The following is an 18912-nucleotide window of genomic DNA, read 5'->3' on the forward strand; positions in this document are numbered from 1 at the left end:
TCCTTCCGAGGAGTGGCTGGTGGGTTTGAACCGCCAGCCGTCTGGTTAGCAGGCAAGTGTCTTAGCCACTATGCTACCAGAGCTCTAGAGAACCACTAGATACAGAAAATACTAAGCCATCTCATTACTTAGCCACCTCTTAGCTTTCTTCCCTAGAAAATGAGAACAGAGTAAATAAACAAATTACTTGTTTTGAGATTTTTTGGCTTGACAGAGTTTATGCTTGGATTTACAAATCCCAAATCAAGTTAAAGGAATTGGCAGTTTGTAAACCAAAAACAGTCAGATCCATGTGTTTGTGAGGTTGTTCTCCCTTGATCCAGGAAGCTCCAGTAGACCTTCTTCTACACTGATTTGCAGACTGTGCACCTTACCTTATGATGTCTTGTGATATAAGATGGTGAGCACAAGGGCCACTGAGTTTTGGCCATATTGGTGCCCAAAGCTGGTGCTCAAAACTCTTGTCACTTAAAAGTTTATTCTGACACACTGTTAATTACAACATAAATGCACATACACTCTGGGATTTGGCCAGTAAAGCTGGACTGAAAAATGTCCATCTATTTAGAGTGAGAAAAACAGACTCAAGAGGCTAAGTGACCCAAGATCAGAGAAAATGTATGCATGGTTTCAGGGATTATAGATCTAGGGTACATCAGGCAGAGCTAGCTTGATAGATCTGACCATACCTGGGCAAATCCAGGCAATGGAGATAGGTGGTTATAGGAAGCACAGTCCAGAGCAAGGGAAGAGGATTTGCTGGGGTTCTGGGGATCCAGACACAGCCTTGGGTTTGTGTCTATTTCCTTGAGGGCCTAACATGAAAGGGAAGGTTGGGATGAGCTCTTTCAGGGCTATCTGGTTACCTAGAGCTCACACAAGGAAACTATCTGTTTGATACCCAACAGAATTAGATGATGGGTAAAGAGGGTCCATGTATCCACCAATCATGTGTGCCAGATCTGAGAAGAAAGGCAGGGGAGGAGTTGGTGCCAGCAATTAGAGATGGGAAAGGCCACTGGGGTTGGTACCATTACTGTCAGTCCTGTGGCTCTATCTTCTGACTGCCTTCTGGCCAGAGCTGACAAGGCTGGATGAACTTCAAGAAATTAAGTTATAGGATGTGAATAAAAGCAGACACAATGCCCATCCTATGACCTTCTCTGTAAGAATCCCTGAGACCACTTTGATTATGCATGTTTTCTCTCCTGTAGTCCAGCACAACATTCAGAGGATAGTGCGGACTCTCTGGCAGCAACTTGTGGCACAGAGACGGCAGGCACTGGAGGATGCCTTCAAGATTGATCTCTCCGTGAAAACTGGAGAGAGTGAAGTGAAGATTGAAGAAGTCACCCCACTCTGGGAGGAGACCATGCTCAAGGCTTGGCAGAATTACTTAGGTCTCTATCTACTTGGATCTAGGGAATAGCAACTCTTGGTTCTTATAAAGCCAGAGTTCCAAGACTCCACTCAGGGCCTCAAGACTTTCTCTACCCAGACTCTCTGTCTTAACCTTTCTGTGGGTGGGATTTGCATCGCTGCCACTTATCTTTTCTCACAAACAGCAAATGCTGCTTTGCATCTGGAATGAAAGGAAGGCTTGAGGTGCCACCAAGCAATCAGATTCTAGGAATCTCTTAGACAGAAGGACCACTATATGCAGAGCTCTAGCTCAGGTACTAGAGCTTGGAGTCCTAGTCCCCACCCTGGTATTCACCTACCAGCTTTGCAACTTTGTACCACATCATGCAGTGACCCTGAACCTAAGTTTCCTTATCTCTCAAGTGAAAGTTTTCATCCCACAGATATTAATGTCATTTGCATGCTATCAGTGGCTTAACATTTCCACCCTCATATTAGGCAATTGCAGGAATTGCAGTTGCAGGAATGAGATTTTAATTTTGTTTTGAGGATGTCATTGCTGTCTAAATTATGGCTTATATACTCATTTTTAAGTCTTTTAGCATAACAAAATCCATAGTGGTTCAAGAAGGAGTTATCTCCATGTCCATTGTGCCGCATCCAGTGTGCAGAAGCTTTATTTAATAGGCTTTTCAAATTAGGTGCAGCAGAGATGTTCATACATAATTGTATAAATACATATATGTATAATTTGAAGTTAAAATATCACCTTCTATTTCATGGGAAAATACAATTAAATAGGACGTATTTACCCATGTACATGTTGTTGTTGTGTTGTTAGGTGCCATCGAGTCAGCTCCGACCCATTGTGACCCTATGTACAACAGAATCAAACATTGCCTGGTCACACACCATCCTTACAATGCTTGTTATACTTGAGATATTTGCAGCTGTTCTTCCCATTTTGAATCATGCTCCATCAGCAAATGTAAATCCCAAAAACTTTACTCCATCCATCTCATTAAGGTTGACTCTACTTTGAGGAGGCAGCTCTTCCCCAGTCTTATTTTGAGTGCCTTCTAATCTGTGGGGCTCATCTTCCAGCACTATATCAGACAATGTTTCAGGGATATTCATAAAGTTTCCCAGTATTATATCAAACAGTGTTTCTCTGACATTCATGAAGTTTTCACTGGCCAATTCTTTGAGAAGTGGATGTCCCTTTCCTTCTTCCTGGTCTATCTTAGTCTAGAAGCTCCACTGAAACCTACCCACCGTGGGTGACCCTCCTGGCATTTGATGTAATGGTGACATAACCTCCAGCCTCACAGCAACACACAAGCCACCACACTATGACAAATTGACAGACAAGAGGTGGCACATAGAGTGGAATAAACTGGTTTAAGATGCATATCAAAGCCTACAAGTTGCTCTCCTTTTGTCAGCAATCATGAATATTGAACACTTTCTATATTCCATGCTCTGGGCATTGAACACATAGTCTTATGTATCTTCATGATATCTAAGTAAGGTTGCACACTATCAAGCCCATTTTACAGAATAAGAAAGCTAAGGCTCAAGAACTTTAGTTAACTTGTCTAATATTTTGCTGCTAATAAACAAACCTCAGAACTTGGGTTTTAATCCACGTCTGGGCCGTTTCAAAGTTCTCACTACATTTCTTAGTCCAGGGAGCTTCAGAACATGACAGTACCATCTTGTGGCCTGGGCTGTCTCCTTTGTTGGAGGTAGAAATGCTTGGCTCATGCCCCTGGCTGGCCCTTTGTATGTCCTCCTCTTTCCTTCACCTCCTGACATTCTTTCCTTCTCCTTCCCCCAGCATCTGAGAAGAAGATGCTGGCCAGTCGCTCAAATGTCACCCACCACAGCAAAGTTACTTCGTGGAGTGGGAGCCTGTCTTCAGCCATGAGACTGATGCCCAGCCGGCTGACCAAGGACCCTGAGTGCAAGGCAGAGGTGAGCCAAGATTCTTCCCATAGAGAAGCATTAGACATCAGCTTCAGCCTCATGAGTCACATCTCCTGTCTGCTGCCACTGGATGTGATCTAATTCCATGCTTTTTTGAGTGTTGAAGGGTACCCATGTGGGTTCTCAATTGAGGCTACATCCCAGGAAGCCACCAGGTCTTAGCCTAGCTTTAATTGAAGTGAATATAAAAAGCAAACAAACAAACCAGTTGTTACCAAGTCGATTTCAACTCATGGCAACCCCAGGTGTGTTAGAGTAGAACTGTGTTACATAAGGTGTTTAATTGCTGGTCTTTCAGAAGTAGATTTCTAGGTCTTTTTCACAAGGTACCTCTGGGCAGACTTGAACTGCAAACCTTTCAGTAAATAGCCAAGTACTTAACTGTTTGAACCACAGGGACCTCGAAGTGAAAATGGGTACTGTTAGGATCAGGGAATATTTGAAAAAAAGAAAAAAAAAAAAAAAAAAAAGAAAGAAATTTTTGTTCCTAATCTCCTTTTGAGTCACTGTGTTCAGCTACCACTAGTGCAATGCTTCCTGGGTGTGTGGGCCCAGCAAGGGGAGGCAAAAACAGTAGGACCATTTCCAGGAGATAAAGTGTAGTGTTGGGCCTTTTAGACCATGTGGGGCCTAAATCTGTGGATTTTCTCTTCCATTTATCTACAACTACATAATGAGTCACCCTAAAACTGCCTGGGCCAAATAATGATTTTTTGTGATTGTGGATTCTATGAAGTTTGTATGGCTTGTCTTGGCCCCATATTATCTGGACCTCAGCTGGAAGACTCAGTGGCAGGGGGCTGGAATCACCTGAGGGCTCATTCACTCACACATATGGTGGTTGATGTGGGTGGTGTGAGGCCTTAGCAGAAGTTGTCAGGTGGGATGCCTACAACATGGTGGCTGGGTCTCAAGGACTATTGTCCTGAGACCAAGAGCCATATTGCCCTTTATGACCTAGCTTCAGAAGTCATACAGCATCATTCCTACCATATTTCACTTGTCAAGACAGACTCAAAGTTCTGTTCAAGTTCAAGAGTAGGGGAACTCTACCTACTGATGGGGGAATGGAAATGTTCTGGAAGAGCATGGGACTGGAACTATTGCTGTGGCTGTTTATGGAACTCATATTCTGCCAAATGTCCTAATATTGGAGTCACTGACTTATATTCAAAGGCAGACTGGTTATTGAGCAGACATGGTCAATAGAGTGAGCAGAACTTGAGCAAGATTGACACTGTCTTTTGGGAAGGGAGGCTGCTGAATTGAGGTCTCATTCATTCATTCAAGATATGTTTACTGAGTGATTACTCTGTACCCTATTCTAAGTATGAGGTTACAGCCAAGAACAAATCTGACATATCCTCTGCTCTCTTGGATACTGCATTCTCAAGGGTGAAAAATACAATAAATATAAATAAATTCACAGTGTTGGGTAGTGATAATTGCAAAGGAGAAAAAGCAATCAAGGGGTAAGAGGATAACGAGAGAGGTTCCATGCTATTTAGCAAAGGTGGTTAGCAAAGCCCTCCCTGGCAAGGGGTCACTGTAGCAGAATTAAGGAAGAGCATGATCCCTGTGACTCCCTGGGGAAGAGTGTCCAGGCAGAGAGAAGAGTGGGGCAAAGGCTCTGAGGTAGGCATGTGCTGGGGTGTTCCAAGACAGTAGAGGCCAGTGTGGCTGGACTGATGTTCAGCAAGGCACCCTAGGTTTCTAACCAGCCATGGGGAAGTTCCCCTTAGATTATTTTGCCAGGAAAAGCTGTTTTTCTACAACTCATATGGATACAGAGATTTTGCAAATGATTATATGTTCCTCTTTGATCTGGGCACTAGGAAGTTCAAGAGATAAGTGTGATCCGATCTTGTAACTGCTACACACATCTAATGGAATAACTTTCTGCAACACACACAGACATATATACACATACACACACATACACGTGTGCACACATCTGTGCACATGCATGCACAGAGAAACACCACACACATATACACACACAGGTATACATATATAAAGGCATACACACATGTACAGGCATGCACACAGTTGTACACACATGTACACACATATACAAGTAGCACACATGCACATACACACCCTCTCCCTGACTTCCTGCTTCCCATTTGACCCCCATTTTACCTTTAACCTCATTTCTTTATCTATTTTGTTGCTTATACTATCATGTGGTTTTTTTAGGCAAATTATTTTTTAAGTATAATGGACTATGTTTTCAGTTAAGAAAATTAACTACAACTTTGCTTACCACAACCTTCTATCAGTAGCTCAAGTGGACTGGACACAAACCCTGGATCTCAAAGGCAGGTTCTTAAGAGCAGGTTCTTAAAGAATATGTGCTGAACTGCACAGTACAGAGGAGGAAATGCCCCCTCCTCTGGCTGAGCTGAAACTCAACAGCTTCAGCCCCAGCATCCATCACTCATCTTCCCGAGATGTCTTTGTTGTGAACAGAAGGCAGAACTTCACAGGTACATATGTATACCATGATGTCACAGGATAAGAGCATCAACTATTTGCCCTGGGGTCTGTTTAATTATTTTTAAAAATTAATTTTGATTATTACAGCTGATTACACCTCAGTGAGCAATGTAATTGATATTTTCTAATGTATCCCAAGGAACATTTTGTACAACACGCTTTTTGTTGTTGAAGGTTAAAGACTCCGTTATTGGTTTTTCCCTAAATATGCCCACATCATTAGTTCCTCCAGTGAGAAGGTTGCCATCTGGAAAAAGCAGCATGGAGACATTATTCAGGCACAAGTGCATGAAATTGGTGTTTCTATATCTTCTGTCTCTCTTCTGGAAAGAAGAGGCTTGTAATTAAAGGAGTTGGTAGTGGAGGAAACATTATTCATTTGGTGTTATTCCTTATCATGTCAGTGGCTGACAGCTCTGTAACACTGATAAATTGTTCCTTGGAGTGAGACATATGACAGACAATTCATAATTCCTCTTACCTATCTTCATTTTCAGTAGAAAATATTCTTTTCTTGGCAGGTGACTCAACTTTGAGGTAAGGCTTATAAGGTAAATGTTATTTCTTCTTCTTCCCTTTGAACCTCACCAATCTGTGCTGGGATTTAACTGGGAAATCACTGTCTCTGGCAGGGTGAAGGCCATGGACATTGCTCTGTTGAATAGATATAGAGATCTTTGGCCCTCCTTGAAACAACCAAAGATCAACTCAGGGTGTTATGGGAGCCACACCTTTGTATCTACCCACACTTCGGAGAAATCCAGGGTGTAAACTGTGGCCAGCCATTCTTCATAGCTGTAGACATGACTTTGCTCACTTGGTCAAGTTCAGACTTTCCTGTTTTGGGTTTAGAATTATATATATATATATATATATATATATATATATATACACATACTTATATAACATCAACAACCAGTGTTGACTTTTTAGTTTTGACAGATCACTGTGGTGATAGAAGATGCTAACATTAGAAGAAACTGGGTGATGTGTAGATGAGGGCTTTCTGTACCATTTTATTATTTTTCTATACATCTAAAATTATTCAGAAATACAAAATGTACTATCATCTGTTTTAAAAAATAAAGCACTAACAGAAAATTCACACAGGGGAGCTAGTGCCAAGGTGAGAAGGGGTCTGTAAGAGTGAAGCTGAAATGTGAGACTGAAAGTGGGTGTGAATTTGAAGCATGTGTGGAACAGTGTATTCTAAGTTGAAGAAGGTCACAGTCATCTTCAATGGGTTGTGGGGAGGCGTCTAAGGCAGGGCATGGACAGAGGCCTGAGTCGGGGATGTTGTGCTCTGGCTATGCAGTCATCATACCCATAGGTGAGGGTTAAGCAGGGTGGGGTGGTGCTACTCTTGGAGCTTAGATGAGAGGTTAGGGCCTTGGGGTGGTGGTGGCTGGCGGCCTATATTGTAGTTATACACACTTGCTGAAGCCTTTTATATCAGGCCAAAAGGAGAGAAGAGTGCCTTGGGTTTGGCAGGTGTGTGGTTCAGATGCCTCTGAACTACTCTAAAATGGAGATTTCTTGGTAGAATTATTAGGAACCAGAGCCAGAGGAAGAAGTTTGATGGTATAGGACCTCTTCTACCTATAAAGGGGGTCAGGAACCCCTCTGGGTGGAAACAGGCCCCTGAGCCTATGTCTTGTTCAGAAGGCTTGAGCTGTATGTTTTCCTCCCTCCTCCCAGGGTCAACTGTGCATGTGGCAACAGCTGACCTATGAAGGGGCCATTGGGATCCCAGTAGAGGAAAGAGATCCACATACTGTCCCTGACCTAAATCTTGGGAAGGTCATAAAGGAGCAAGGCCTCCACAAATCCCCAAACAAACTTACTGCACTGGAGTTGATTTCAACTCATAGTGACCCTATAGTATAGAGTAGTGAGCTCTGGTGGCATAATGCCTAAGGCATTTGACTGCTAACCAGAAGACTGGGGGTTCAAACCCACCAGTGACTCCTAGGAAGGAAGATTGGGCAATCTACTTCAGTAGAGATACTCCCTTGGAAACCCAAGGAGGGGTCACTATGAGTCGAATTGACTCAATGGCAGTGAGTTTGGTTTTTTGCTTTTAAAATTGCCCCATGGGGTTTCCAAGGCTATAAATCTTTACAGGAACAGACTGTCCCATCTTTCTCCTGTAGAGTGGTTGGTGGGTTCAAACCACTGACATTTTGGTTAGCAACCTAATGCTTAACAACTATGCCCCCAGAGCTCCTTAAGACCCCCATGGAGGAGGGCTATGTCTTAGTGTCCTCCATGTTTCTGTGGCTACTTCAAGTAGCTAAGCAAACTTCTAGTTTCTCTTTTCAGAGTCATATATTAGAAAGCACAAATGGCCCACAAAGGGAAGCCAGGGCCATAGAAGTGAACAAGAAGTTATTAGAAGCCAGAGTGTGACCCAATGGAATTTCTGAATACCAAAGACAAACTTTTGGCAAAAATGCAATGTCTGCCCTGGTAAGGACAGGAGAGCACTAGTCATTTACCCCAGGGTTTTTCTAAATGTAAGCATCCTATGCCCACCAAGACATTCCAGCACCTTCTATAAGACCAACTGTGCTCTGTCCTGGGGCCCAGGAGGTCTCAACGGCTGGGCCCTTGTGTGGGTAGGGTCGCTGTGGATCTGCTGTTGGCTACTGCCCAGACAAACCTTTCCTGTCCTCAGCATGGGGCAGCCTTGTCCTGGGGAAGAATGAGATTTTGGCTGAGACCAGCAGCATGATGATAGCTTGGTCCAGGACAGCTCTGGCTAGATCCCCAACAAGGGAAATAACATTTTTGGCCATAATTCTGAACACTTTATCTATTATATTTGTTGAAAAAAAATTGTAGAAATTTTCAAACATGCACAGAATTTGAGAAGAGAGGGTAATAACTCCCTTGTATCTATCATTTCAACAGTTTTCAACTCATGGCCAATCTTGTCTCTTCTCTATTGCTATCCACTTTCTTCTCTGTCCCAAATACTTCTGAAGCAACATCCCAGACATGATATCACTTCATCCATGAGTGTTTAAGTATGGTTATTTCCTTCTTAAGGAGTCATGTAACCCAAATAAAAGTTACAGGGAAGAAAGTTAGTGCACGGAATGGGAAGGCATTAATGATCAATGTCTACCACCATTTATCAGTTTGTTGTAATGTGGTGGCTTGCATGTTGCTGTGATGTTGGAAGCTATACCACTAGTATTTCAAATATTAGCGGGGTCACCCATAGTGAGCAGGTTTCAGTAGAGTTTCCAGACTAAGATAGACCAGGAAGAAAGGCTTGGTGATCTACTTCTGAAAGCTAGCCAATGAAAACTTTATGGAGTGCAATAGAATACTGTAGTGCTAGAAGATGAGCCCCCTAGGTTGTAAGACACTCAAGATATACAGTGGCCACAACAGTGGATTCAAGCAAACCAATGATCATGAAGATGATACAGTTGTTGTTGTTGTTATGTGCCGTTGGTCTGCCCTGACTCATAGTGACCCCTCCTTGGGTTTCCAAGGTGGTATTACTACAGAAGTAGATTGCAAAACCTTCCTTCTGAGGAGTGGCTGGTGGCTTTGAACTGCCAGCCTCCTGGTTAGCAGTCAAGTGCCTTAGGCACTATGTTACCAGAGCTCCAGAAGATGACACAAGCAATGGTTTATTCCATATGTGGGTCACCATAGGTTGGTGCTGACTCCGCAACTAACAACAACAACAAGTGATCATTGTGGGAGTGGTCAGGTGATTCCTGGTCTTACTTTGCTTCATTTTCACATTTGTTTCCTGCTGATGAGGCTGAAGTCACATTTAGGTTAGAGAAGCCCTGCTGCTCTTTCAGCAAAGTGTGTGAGGCCTGGTGATGATACCAATGCTTCCAAGTTTAATGCTTTGGCATGTCCATGTCCAAGGTTGAGCACCTCAGCACTTGAAGTTCAAGCCCTAGATCTCCTTCACTTAGGAAAAATAGTCTCAGGAGAGCCCCAGGGTGAGAAGAGAGGTTTGAAAATAGAAAGGAATAGGTTTTGAAGTAAAGAAACAAGTGAATGGTAGAGCAGAAAGTGAGAGCTTAGAAACTCAAAATGCAATTGTGTAAATAGAAATTGGAATTTTTATAGAAGATTTATCATTAAAGAGTTAAAAAGATCTTTAAAAGGTTACAGGAAAATTTAACAATCTGAAATACAGAAAGGCAGCACATGGAATATTTTTACATAAACTTGTAGAGAATTCAATACAATATCTGTGGGCCACAAAAGGGACTTTCCCAGGAGATGATTATGATGTTAAGAGAAATGTTTGGAAGCAGGCGGCCCAAATTGCTGCCGTGGAGGGACCCAGCCGCACAGACTAAGACATGCAATGACTTGTAAAATTGAAGGGGAAAGGGCACCTTGAGAGAGTTAGGATTTGTTGACACATTCTGTCTGGGATGGCAGGAAAGCAGGACAGCTGTTTATCAACAAGCCAGGAGTGGAACAGGTTAGGACAAACTCTTAGAAAAGAGAAGGTATCTCAGTGAACAGGAAAACACACATTCCAGACCCCTGACTTTATAACAAGTCATAATGCTGTATTTTTGGAAAACTCAGTTGTCTTAGGTAGTGGGAAAAGTCTCATGACCAAGTAATTAAATGGGACAATCAGGTAGAGGAATAAAACCACTCAGAAACAAATGAATGTTAAAAGGAAAAATGTATGATTTTTAAAAAACAAGACTTCGAAAGTCTGTCTTGCTGTTACTGATGTGAGAACGGTTACTAAAACCTTCTGTTAAATAGAACCTCAGTTTTCTTGTAGTGGGCAAGGCTGCCAAAGACTGATTTTCCCTTGATGCTTTTCTGAGATAACTGGCCTTAAAAATAATGGCATTCCCCCTAGCCTGGTCTTATTGCTGCCCAAACTGGGACTATTTCCAGAAGGACTTGCGTTATACTTCTGGTTGTGGTGTGTTTGGGGATAAGAAAGAAAGAAAAATAACTAAGCCAAATATTTTATTGTTGTAAACCTCAGAAAAATTTCCTTTTTCCCTTCAATTAAAAACAAAGTCTATGTATTATAGGGAGCTCTGGTAGCATAGTGGCTAAGGTACTTGACTGCTAACCAGAAGGCTGGTGGTTCAAACCCACCAGCCACTCCCCAGAAGGAAGATGGGGCAATCTACTTCCGTAGTGATACTGCCTTGGAAACCCAAGGAGGGGTCTCTATGAGTCGGGTCCGACTTGATGGCACATAACAACAACAACATGTATTATAGCTATTGGCTTTGCAGGCATCTGTGAGTCACCACCACACCCAGGATGCACAGGGCACAGCATCCCAGGACAGAGCAGGTGGGAAATGCACCATGACCAGATCACAGACGAAATGCACTCAGGTCAGGAGAGAGCAGGGGTTGCATTAGCCCTTTAGATTTTCTTCCTGGTGGTCTGGGCACTAAACCAGAACACCCTCTTTTATTTCTTCTCTTTCTTTGATGAACATGTGCATGTACACACATACTCACACACACATGCACACAATCCCATTCTACAAATAAATGATGCTAGGACCCACTCATCACATCAGTAATAAGAGAGCAAGCAGGAAGGAGGTCGTTTGAACAAGAAACTTCACACCAGATCTGGCAGGGTCCTTACATCAGCTGTTTGGAACATCAGCATAGCATTCATATATACAGTGTATGGAGAGGCTAGAAATGGGTTGATGGAAATTTGTCTTCCTTTTCCCATTTTGAGGAAGTCTTCACCAGTCACTTGTCTATCAGTCCCTGTTACGGGAGTGTGAAAAATAGAAGGAAATGAACAAAGCAAACACTGATACCTTTAATGATGTTTCTTTACCATCATTTGTGAGACATCTTTATCTTCATAATAGAAGGATAATTAACATCACTAATTATCTAATTAAGTTCATTAAGCATCCACCAACAGTGCACCGTGAAGTTGACATTATGTTCTACTGTCAACAAATGCTTTGATTTCTTAGGAAGTAATTAAAATGTAAATTAGCATGCCATTATATGCACCAGGGAAGTTTTGAATCAGATATTCATTTCAAAACTGCTTACAGCAAAATAGTTTTTCATTTTTTTTTTCTCCAATAAAAGGAGGCATTTTGCTATTAGTGATATATATTGAAGTTGCTGTCTGTTATTCAACATTTGGATCATAGCAAAGTTACAGTAATACAACCATTGGCTAATATATTTTTACCATATTTCCTGCCTTTTTTCTTATTTGATCATTTTATTTAATATGTGTGTATCCTTTTTGTTTAAAAATATCACAACTGATACTTTGGGTTTTTGAAATTGTTTTGTAAATCCTCTTTTAAATTCTCTAGCTGAGCATGCCTTCAAAGGCCTCTTAAAGAAAATCTTTCACTGTGTCATTCATTCCAGGTTAGTGTGGGGAATGTAATGAATAGCTTGTTGAGAGTAAGTTATGCAGGTGCTTCGATGTGCACAGGAAAGAGAGAAATAGCATACATCAAAACTGTGGTCACACAGTCCTTGCTTGCAAGATCACATTTTTTGTTTCATTGAGTAGCCTCTTGGTTTCTGATGAAATACTGTGCAAATATAGTAACCTCTATTAGTAATTTGTATTAGGACCTTACTGAAACATCTCAGAACCCTGAATATTTGTTGGAAAAGAGGTGCACCTAGATAGAAGCCACAGAAGGCCCAAAGAGTTTTATTCTTTATGAAATCCCAGTGAGATCCTGCAGTGTCCCTTATTTACTAAAAACCAGTTACCATCATGTTAACTCTGATTCATGGTGACCTGTGTGTGTCAGAGTAGAATTGTTCCTCATAGGATTCTCAATAGCTGATATCTCAGAAGTAGATTGCCAGACCTTTCTTTTCAAGTGTCTCTGGATGGACTTGAACCTTTTAATTAGCAGCTGAGCATGCTAACTGTTTGCATCATCCAGGGACTTCTCATTTACTATGGTGTATGGCTTATTGGTATTCTGAGAAGCTGAACTATATGAAGAAGAACACAGCATCAGGATTGGAGGAAGAATCATTAACAATCTGCAGAGTGCAGATGACACAGCCTTACTTGCTGAAAGCAAAGCAGACTTGCAGCACTTACTGATGAAGATCAAAGACTACAGCTTTCAGTAGGGATTACACCTCAACATAAAGAAAACAAATATGCTCACAATGGGACCAATAAGCAACATCATGATAAATGGAGAAAAGCTTGAAGTTATCAGAGATTTCATCTTACTTGGATCCACAATCAATGCCCTTAGAAGCAGCAGTCAAGAAATCAGTGTATTGCATTGAGCAAATCTGCTGCAAAAGATCTATTTAAAGTGTTCAAAGCAAAGATGTCATTGTGAGAACTAGGGTGTGCCTCACCCAAGCCATGGTATTTTCATATGCCTCATATGCATGCCAAAGTTAGACAATGAATAAGGAAGACCAAAGAATAATTGGTGCCTTAGAATTATGGTGTTGCTAGAAGAATGAACAAACCTGTCTTGCAAGAAGTATAGCCCGAATGCTCCTTAGAAGTGAGGATGGTAAGACTTCATCACACATACTTTAGATATGTTATCAGGAGGGATCACTCCCTAGAGAAAGAAATCATGCTTGGTAAAATAGAGGATCAGCCAAAAAGAGGAAGACCCTCAATGAGATGAATTGACACTGTGGCTGCAACAAAGAACTCAAAGATAGCAGCAACTGTGAAGATGGCATAGGACTGAGCAGTGTTTTGTTTTGTGGTACATAGGGTCACTATGAGTTGGAACTGACTTGATGGCACCTAATGACAACAATATGGTTTATTGGAAGAGTCCTGTGGATATGCTGTGCAGGTTCAGACATGAAGAGACTAGGTTCAGGGAACTCCAAACTAATGCTACCTAATTCACACAAGGAGGCTTCATGGATTTTATCTCATTTCCTCATGCTCTCCTTGGGTAGTTATTCCAGGAGGTGGATTGAGGGGATGCTGGATCCAGGACCCTCAGTTAGTGTGAATAAAATTTCAGATATATGCAGAGAGAATACCATGGCCTAAGAGACACTGACCCTGGTCCCCTTTGAAGCATGTCAGGGCTTGAGTATGAATAAAGTCCACTGAACTACACACAGCCTCATCCCTGTGGGAGCAGACAGATCATTCAAGGCTGCTTTCCTGTAGCATGCAGATGGGAGGATGTCATCTTCATGCAGTGATGTGTCTGGCTGGAGTCTAGCTTTACTGCCAGGAGCTGTGGCATTTGAGGGAATAGTGACTCCTACACAGCACCATATTTCTCATAGAAAGGGTAGTTTATGGGTGAGCCTCATTTTTTTTTTTTTTTTTCCTGAACTCTGCTCAGCTAGCCTGGAGCTGTCTCTGGGTGAGCAAGCTGGGTGAGTCTCTGTCTACCTGGAAGAGAGGTACCTTGTTTCATTTGTCCAGAGGGAGCTATTTTTTCTAATTCATGCAAACAACAGTAGCAAGTCTAGCAGAGATCCTTAAAGGACCAAGAATTCCACCACTAAAATCAAATGATAGTGATCTTCTGTTAACGTGCAGAAGTAGTACCTCAACTGGCAGATAGAATTTTCTCTATGAGAATTTTTCTGTCAAGAATCTGTTCTAGAAACTTATCTTAAAGTATTGTCAGCTATATCATGGCATACAAGAATGCAAAAACCACACTATAAATGAATAGTTAGCATACCAATGGAGTCCTTGAGTGATGCAGTGGTTAATGCTCACCTGCTAACTGAAAGGTCAGAGGTTTGAGTCCACTCAGAGCACCTTGGAAGAAAGGCTTGGCGATCCACTTTAGAAAAAGCAGTCATTTAAAACCTTATGGAGCACATTTCTACTCTTGCACACATGGGGTCACATGAGTTGGAGTTGACTAAATGGCCAAAAAAGTATATCAACATTAGTTCACTGCTTGGTAACAATCCTATAGCTTGTTGTCCCCTGCTAATGACACTCCTCCTCATCTGGAACTGGCACTAACCTGATGACTTCTTCCTGGTGTTCCATAAGAGCCTTGAGCTATCATGGGCTCAGCCACCTGAAAATAGTGCAAAGCCTTCTCTGAGTGCTCTTTTTGTCATTCAGCCTCATGAGAACTGGAATTTAATTGGCTTGCTTTGGCAACATGATGATAGTTTGAAATGCTTCCATATGAACAGACACTAGGTTATAAAAATTCCATAAATTAGCACAATATTCTTGACTTTTGGTCATGGTCACTGCCCATGGAGAGGCACATTATGCTTTGAAAAGTTTTTAGGAACAGAGGCTCAGTTCCTTCTCCAAAGACCTCTACCTGAGCAGAAACATCTAGTCTGAAGAAACTAACCAGATCTTCTTGCCTCCTTCTGCTAGTTATTTATTGATTTTCTTTCTTATAGTGATTTATTTTATTACAAAATCAGGATAATCATGTTTATATACCATATATAATGACTGTCACTAAATAATATTTTAGGTAACTGAAGATCCAAGACTGCAGCCCAACAATATTTTAGTGTATATAAATATGTCATCATATATGATGCAACCACACAAGAATTTATTGAATAGGCACAATATTCCTTGCTAAGGATATAGAAATCAATAACACATGGCCCCTGTATTTAAGGACTCTGTATAGTGGCTATTCATCTCCCTAGTTAGATGACATCCCAGAAGAATCACAGTAGATGGGCTTATGAAAATGTGTACACATATCAAGATTTTGTAAATTATAATTATTTTAGCAGTCTGGCAATTTAAAGAAATTCTGGGTGAAAACCTTTTGAAAATCTTTTGAAGACAGCCCTTTCCTGTAAAGGGTAATTATACACAAAAATCTATTTTGAGGTTTAGATTTTTGTGTATTAGATTTCCTAATGTGAAGTATACCTGCATTCTCAAAACTAGAGGGAGGGGGTTCTCATCATCTCAGAAAATACTTCCAATTCATAAAATTTATGACTAACAGAGAAAATACATTTATTTCATTTGTTTCTTTCTCTAAATTTAAATAGTTAAGACTTAAATATATGCAAAAGACTTTAGAGTTCAAAAGACAAAAGTATTCCAAACTATATAAATTATAAGACAGCAGATGGTCCTGGAGTGGAGAATCAGCCTGGATCCCTCCTGAGGCGCTGCTGCCATTCACAACCCGCTAGGCCCCACACTCCCAGCTCGACCGCGAGGCGCCTGTCACATGAGTTACAACCGCGAGCTCACCTTGGGAGCCATCTATTATGAGAAACCGTTTGAGTTAATTAAAAAAGTCTTTCAAAGTCTCAGAACAAGAAGTTCTGAAATTTTCTTCACTTTGCAATTGTTGATGTGGATTGGTGGGAACTTGACTGATTGGCCTGCCAAAGAAGAGAGGAGAGGTTGAATGTCTAGGAGAGGGCATGGAGAAAGTAAAAGAAAGCATCCATGTCCATACCTGGGTGACCTGAGAGGGAGGCTCTGGGGCCCCAGGGTGCCAATCTATCTACTAGTCTCATAAGGAATGATAAGGTAATAGCTGAGATATTTGTGTGAAAGGTAAAATGGAATTGAACACATGCAAGTGTGGATAGCATGGATTCTTGCAAATACACGGACTTCTGTGTCCTAGAATCTGGTATACAGGCTTGGGTCATAACTGAGTAAAACTGATGCGATGTTTGCTTTCTATTTGGGGGCACAGACACTGAAAAGAATTTTTTAAAAAGGTAGTGTTGAATAATCTGAAGGAAATAGATAATTACTGACCTGTAATTAGGAGCTCTGTTGGAGTAGTGCCTAAGGCATTTGACTGCTAACCAGAAGGCTGGTGGTTCAAATCTACCAGCCACTCCTCGGAAGGAAGACTGAGCAATCTACTTCTGTAGAGATACTGCCTTGGAAACCCAAGGAGGGGTTGCTATGAGTCAAATCGACTCAACGTCAGTGAGTTTGGTTTTTTTGTTTGACCTGTGATTAGTGCAAACTGGAAGGTCAAAGAAGGCTTCTCTGAAGAAGTAACAATGAAGCTGACAGAACAGGGAAGAACTCCAGGAAAGAGCACAACTAGTGCTAAGTCTCGAGGGTGGAATGTGTTTGGTATATACGAGAAACAGAGAGAAGCAGATATAGCTGGAATGGCGTGATCAAAGAGACATAGTCCATGGGGAAGTTGGCAGAGGGCAGTTATCAAGCACTGTTCCAAGTTCTGTGTTGTTCTTAGATGTCATTGAGTTGGCTCCGAAGTGTGGTGGTTATGTTTGTATGTCAACTTGGCTGGGCCTGGCTGAGTGGCTGGGCAGCTGGTGGTAGTTTTTCCCCATGATGAGACTTGCAATCAACTCCATGGTGGGATCTACCACAAGCAGCTGAGTAGCTGCCTTTGGGATGTGGTCTGCTTCCCATATATAAGAAGCAGCTTTGGGAATGGTCTCTATCATATGGCACGCTTAGACCCTGCATATAACCATGTCATTTTTCAGAAGCCTGTCATGCTCTGCCAACCTTGGGACTTATAATGGACTTAAATTAATGGTCTGCCATGTGGTTTGGTAACATGGGGTCTTTGCCTTTTTATTTGTTGGTCTTGGGCTTGTTAGCCTCAGCAGCCAGTAGCTGCCTGAGTGAAGAGATACCTCTAGCTTCAGTGGGCCGGGAGCAGGAGGCAGAGCTGAAGCCCAAGTTCAAGGGGCTTTCACACAGCCCCTAGAGCCTGGCACTTTGAACTTGAACTTAAAGCTTCTGACCTGTGAGAGAATAAACTCCTGTTAAGGCCATCCCATTTGTGGTATATTCTTGTCAGAGCAGCACTAGGTAACCAGGACACATAGTGACCCCACACACAACTGAACAAGCATTGCCTCATTCTGCCCCATCTTCGTGGTCATTGGTATGCTCAAGTCCATTGTTGTGGTCACTGTGTATTTGACTGCCTTCCAACTTAAGGGACTAATTTTCCAGCGTTGTGCTGACAGTATTCTGTTTTGATCCTTAGGGTTTTTAGTGTTTGAGTTTTGGAAGTAGATCACAAGGCCTTTCTTCCTATTTTCTCTTAGTCTAGAAGCTCTACTGAAAACTGCCTACCACCAACGACCCTGCTGCTATTTGATATACTAGTGGCAAAACTTCTAGCATCACAATAACACACAAGCTACCACATTCTGACAAAGTGACAGATAGGTATTGGCCAAGTTTCAGAGGGGATCAGAAAATGCCTATGTCTATCTGCATCTGTATCTCCATCAATCTGTTTCTCTATCATTTATTAATACCAGTTCCTGATCTGAACATTCCCTTCTTTAACATTCCACTCACATTCATTGATTTCCTACCATATTCCAGGCCCTCGGGTTAAGGTTGGGAGATACTGATGAGAAAAGGCACAATTCCTGACTCGAAAGTTCCAACTTCTAGGAAGATAAAATCATTACAATGTAATAAGAAAACATTATGAGGTGTAAGGTATAAGAAGTGTCCTTACTTACTTAGAGAGAGTCCTAAGTGATCAGGGGAGAGTAAAGAGGATTCCTGGAGGAGCTTGAGCTGAGATTTGGAGGAAGAGGAGAAAGACATGTGGGCAGGTTGGTGTTGAGGAAGGGTCCACTCCAGAGAGAAAGGGACACATTCCTAACAATTGGCCTTGTTGCCAGCCACTGACCTGGCATTACTGCAGTATTCTATGCAGTTTATTTTCATTTTATTTATTTATTTATATTCTCACTCACTCCCCAGAGTAGTTATGGTACCTTTTGATGAAGATGCATGTAATAAAATAAAGAGATTAGATTCAGAAAAAATAATAAGAGAAGAAAGTCAGCTCTTGGGAAATGAAGATCATAAATATACAGTCTACAAAGACTTACTGTCAAGCATCAACATGGTGCCCAGGGTTTCTGTCTACCTTTGTTGAGTGGAAGGCAAGATGATTCAAACTTTGATTTCACACCTATCAATTATGAATCACTCAAAGGGCTGATTCTGTCCTTGAGAACAAGAACCAACACAGAGGGCCCCTTCCTGGCAGCTGGAACTGCCCCACTTGCTCATGTGCCACCCCACCCCTGTGAGTTATTAAAGATCGGATGAGATAATTCCACATCCTTGATTAAA

The 18912-nt window shown here is 41.8% G+C and overlaps 1 protein-coding gene across 1 annotated transcript in view; it reads left to right on the plus strand.

Annotated features, from left to right (window-relative positions):
• The window catches only part of WDFY4 (WDFY family member 4), a 532480-nt gene that overhangs the window by 251389 nt on the left and 262179 nt on the right, over positions 1–18912 (plus strand). Inside the window, exons 37-38 of the mRNA XM_042780664.1 lie at positions 1215–1400; positions 3203–3339. Coding sequence (XP_042636598.1) covers positions 1215–1400; positions 3203–3339 — 323 coding nt within the window. The remainder of the gene's footprint in view (positions 1–1214; positions 1401–3202; positions 3340–18912) is intronic.

This window comes from Orycteropus afer, unplaced genomic scaffold (genome assembly GCF_000298275.1).
Source record: "Orycteropus afer afer isolate SDZICR_OR568_19922 unplaced genomic scaffold, OryAfe1.0 scaffold00052, whole genome shotgun sequence".
Taxonomy (NCBI): Eukaryota; Metazoa; Chordata; class Mammalia; order Tubulidentata; family Orycteropodidae; genus Orycteropus; species Orycteropus afer.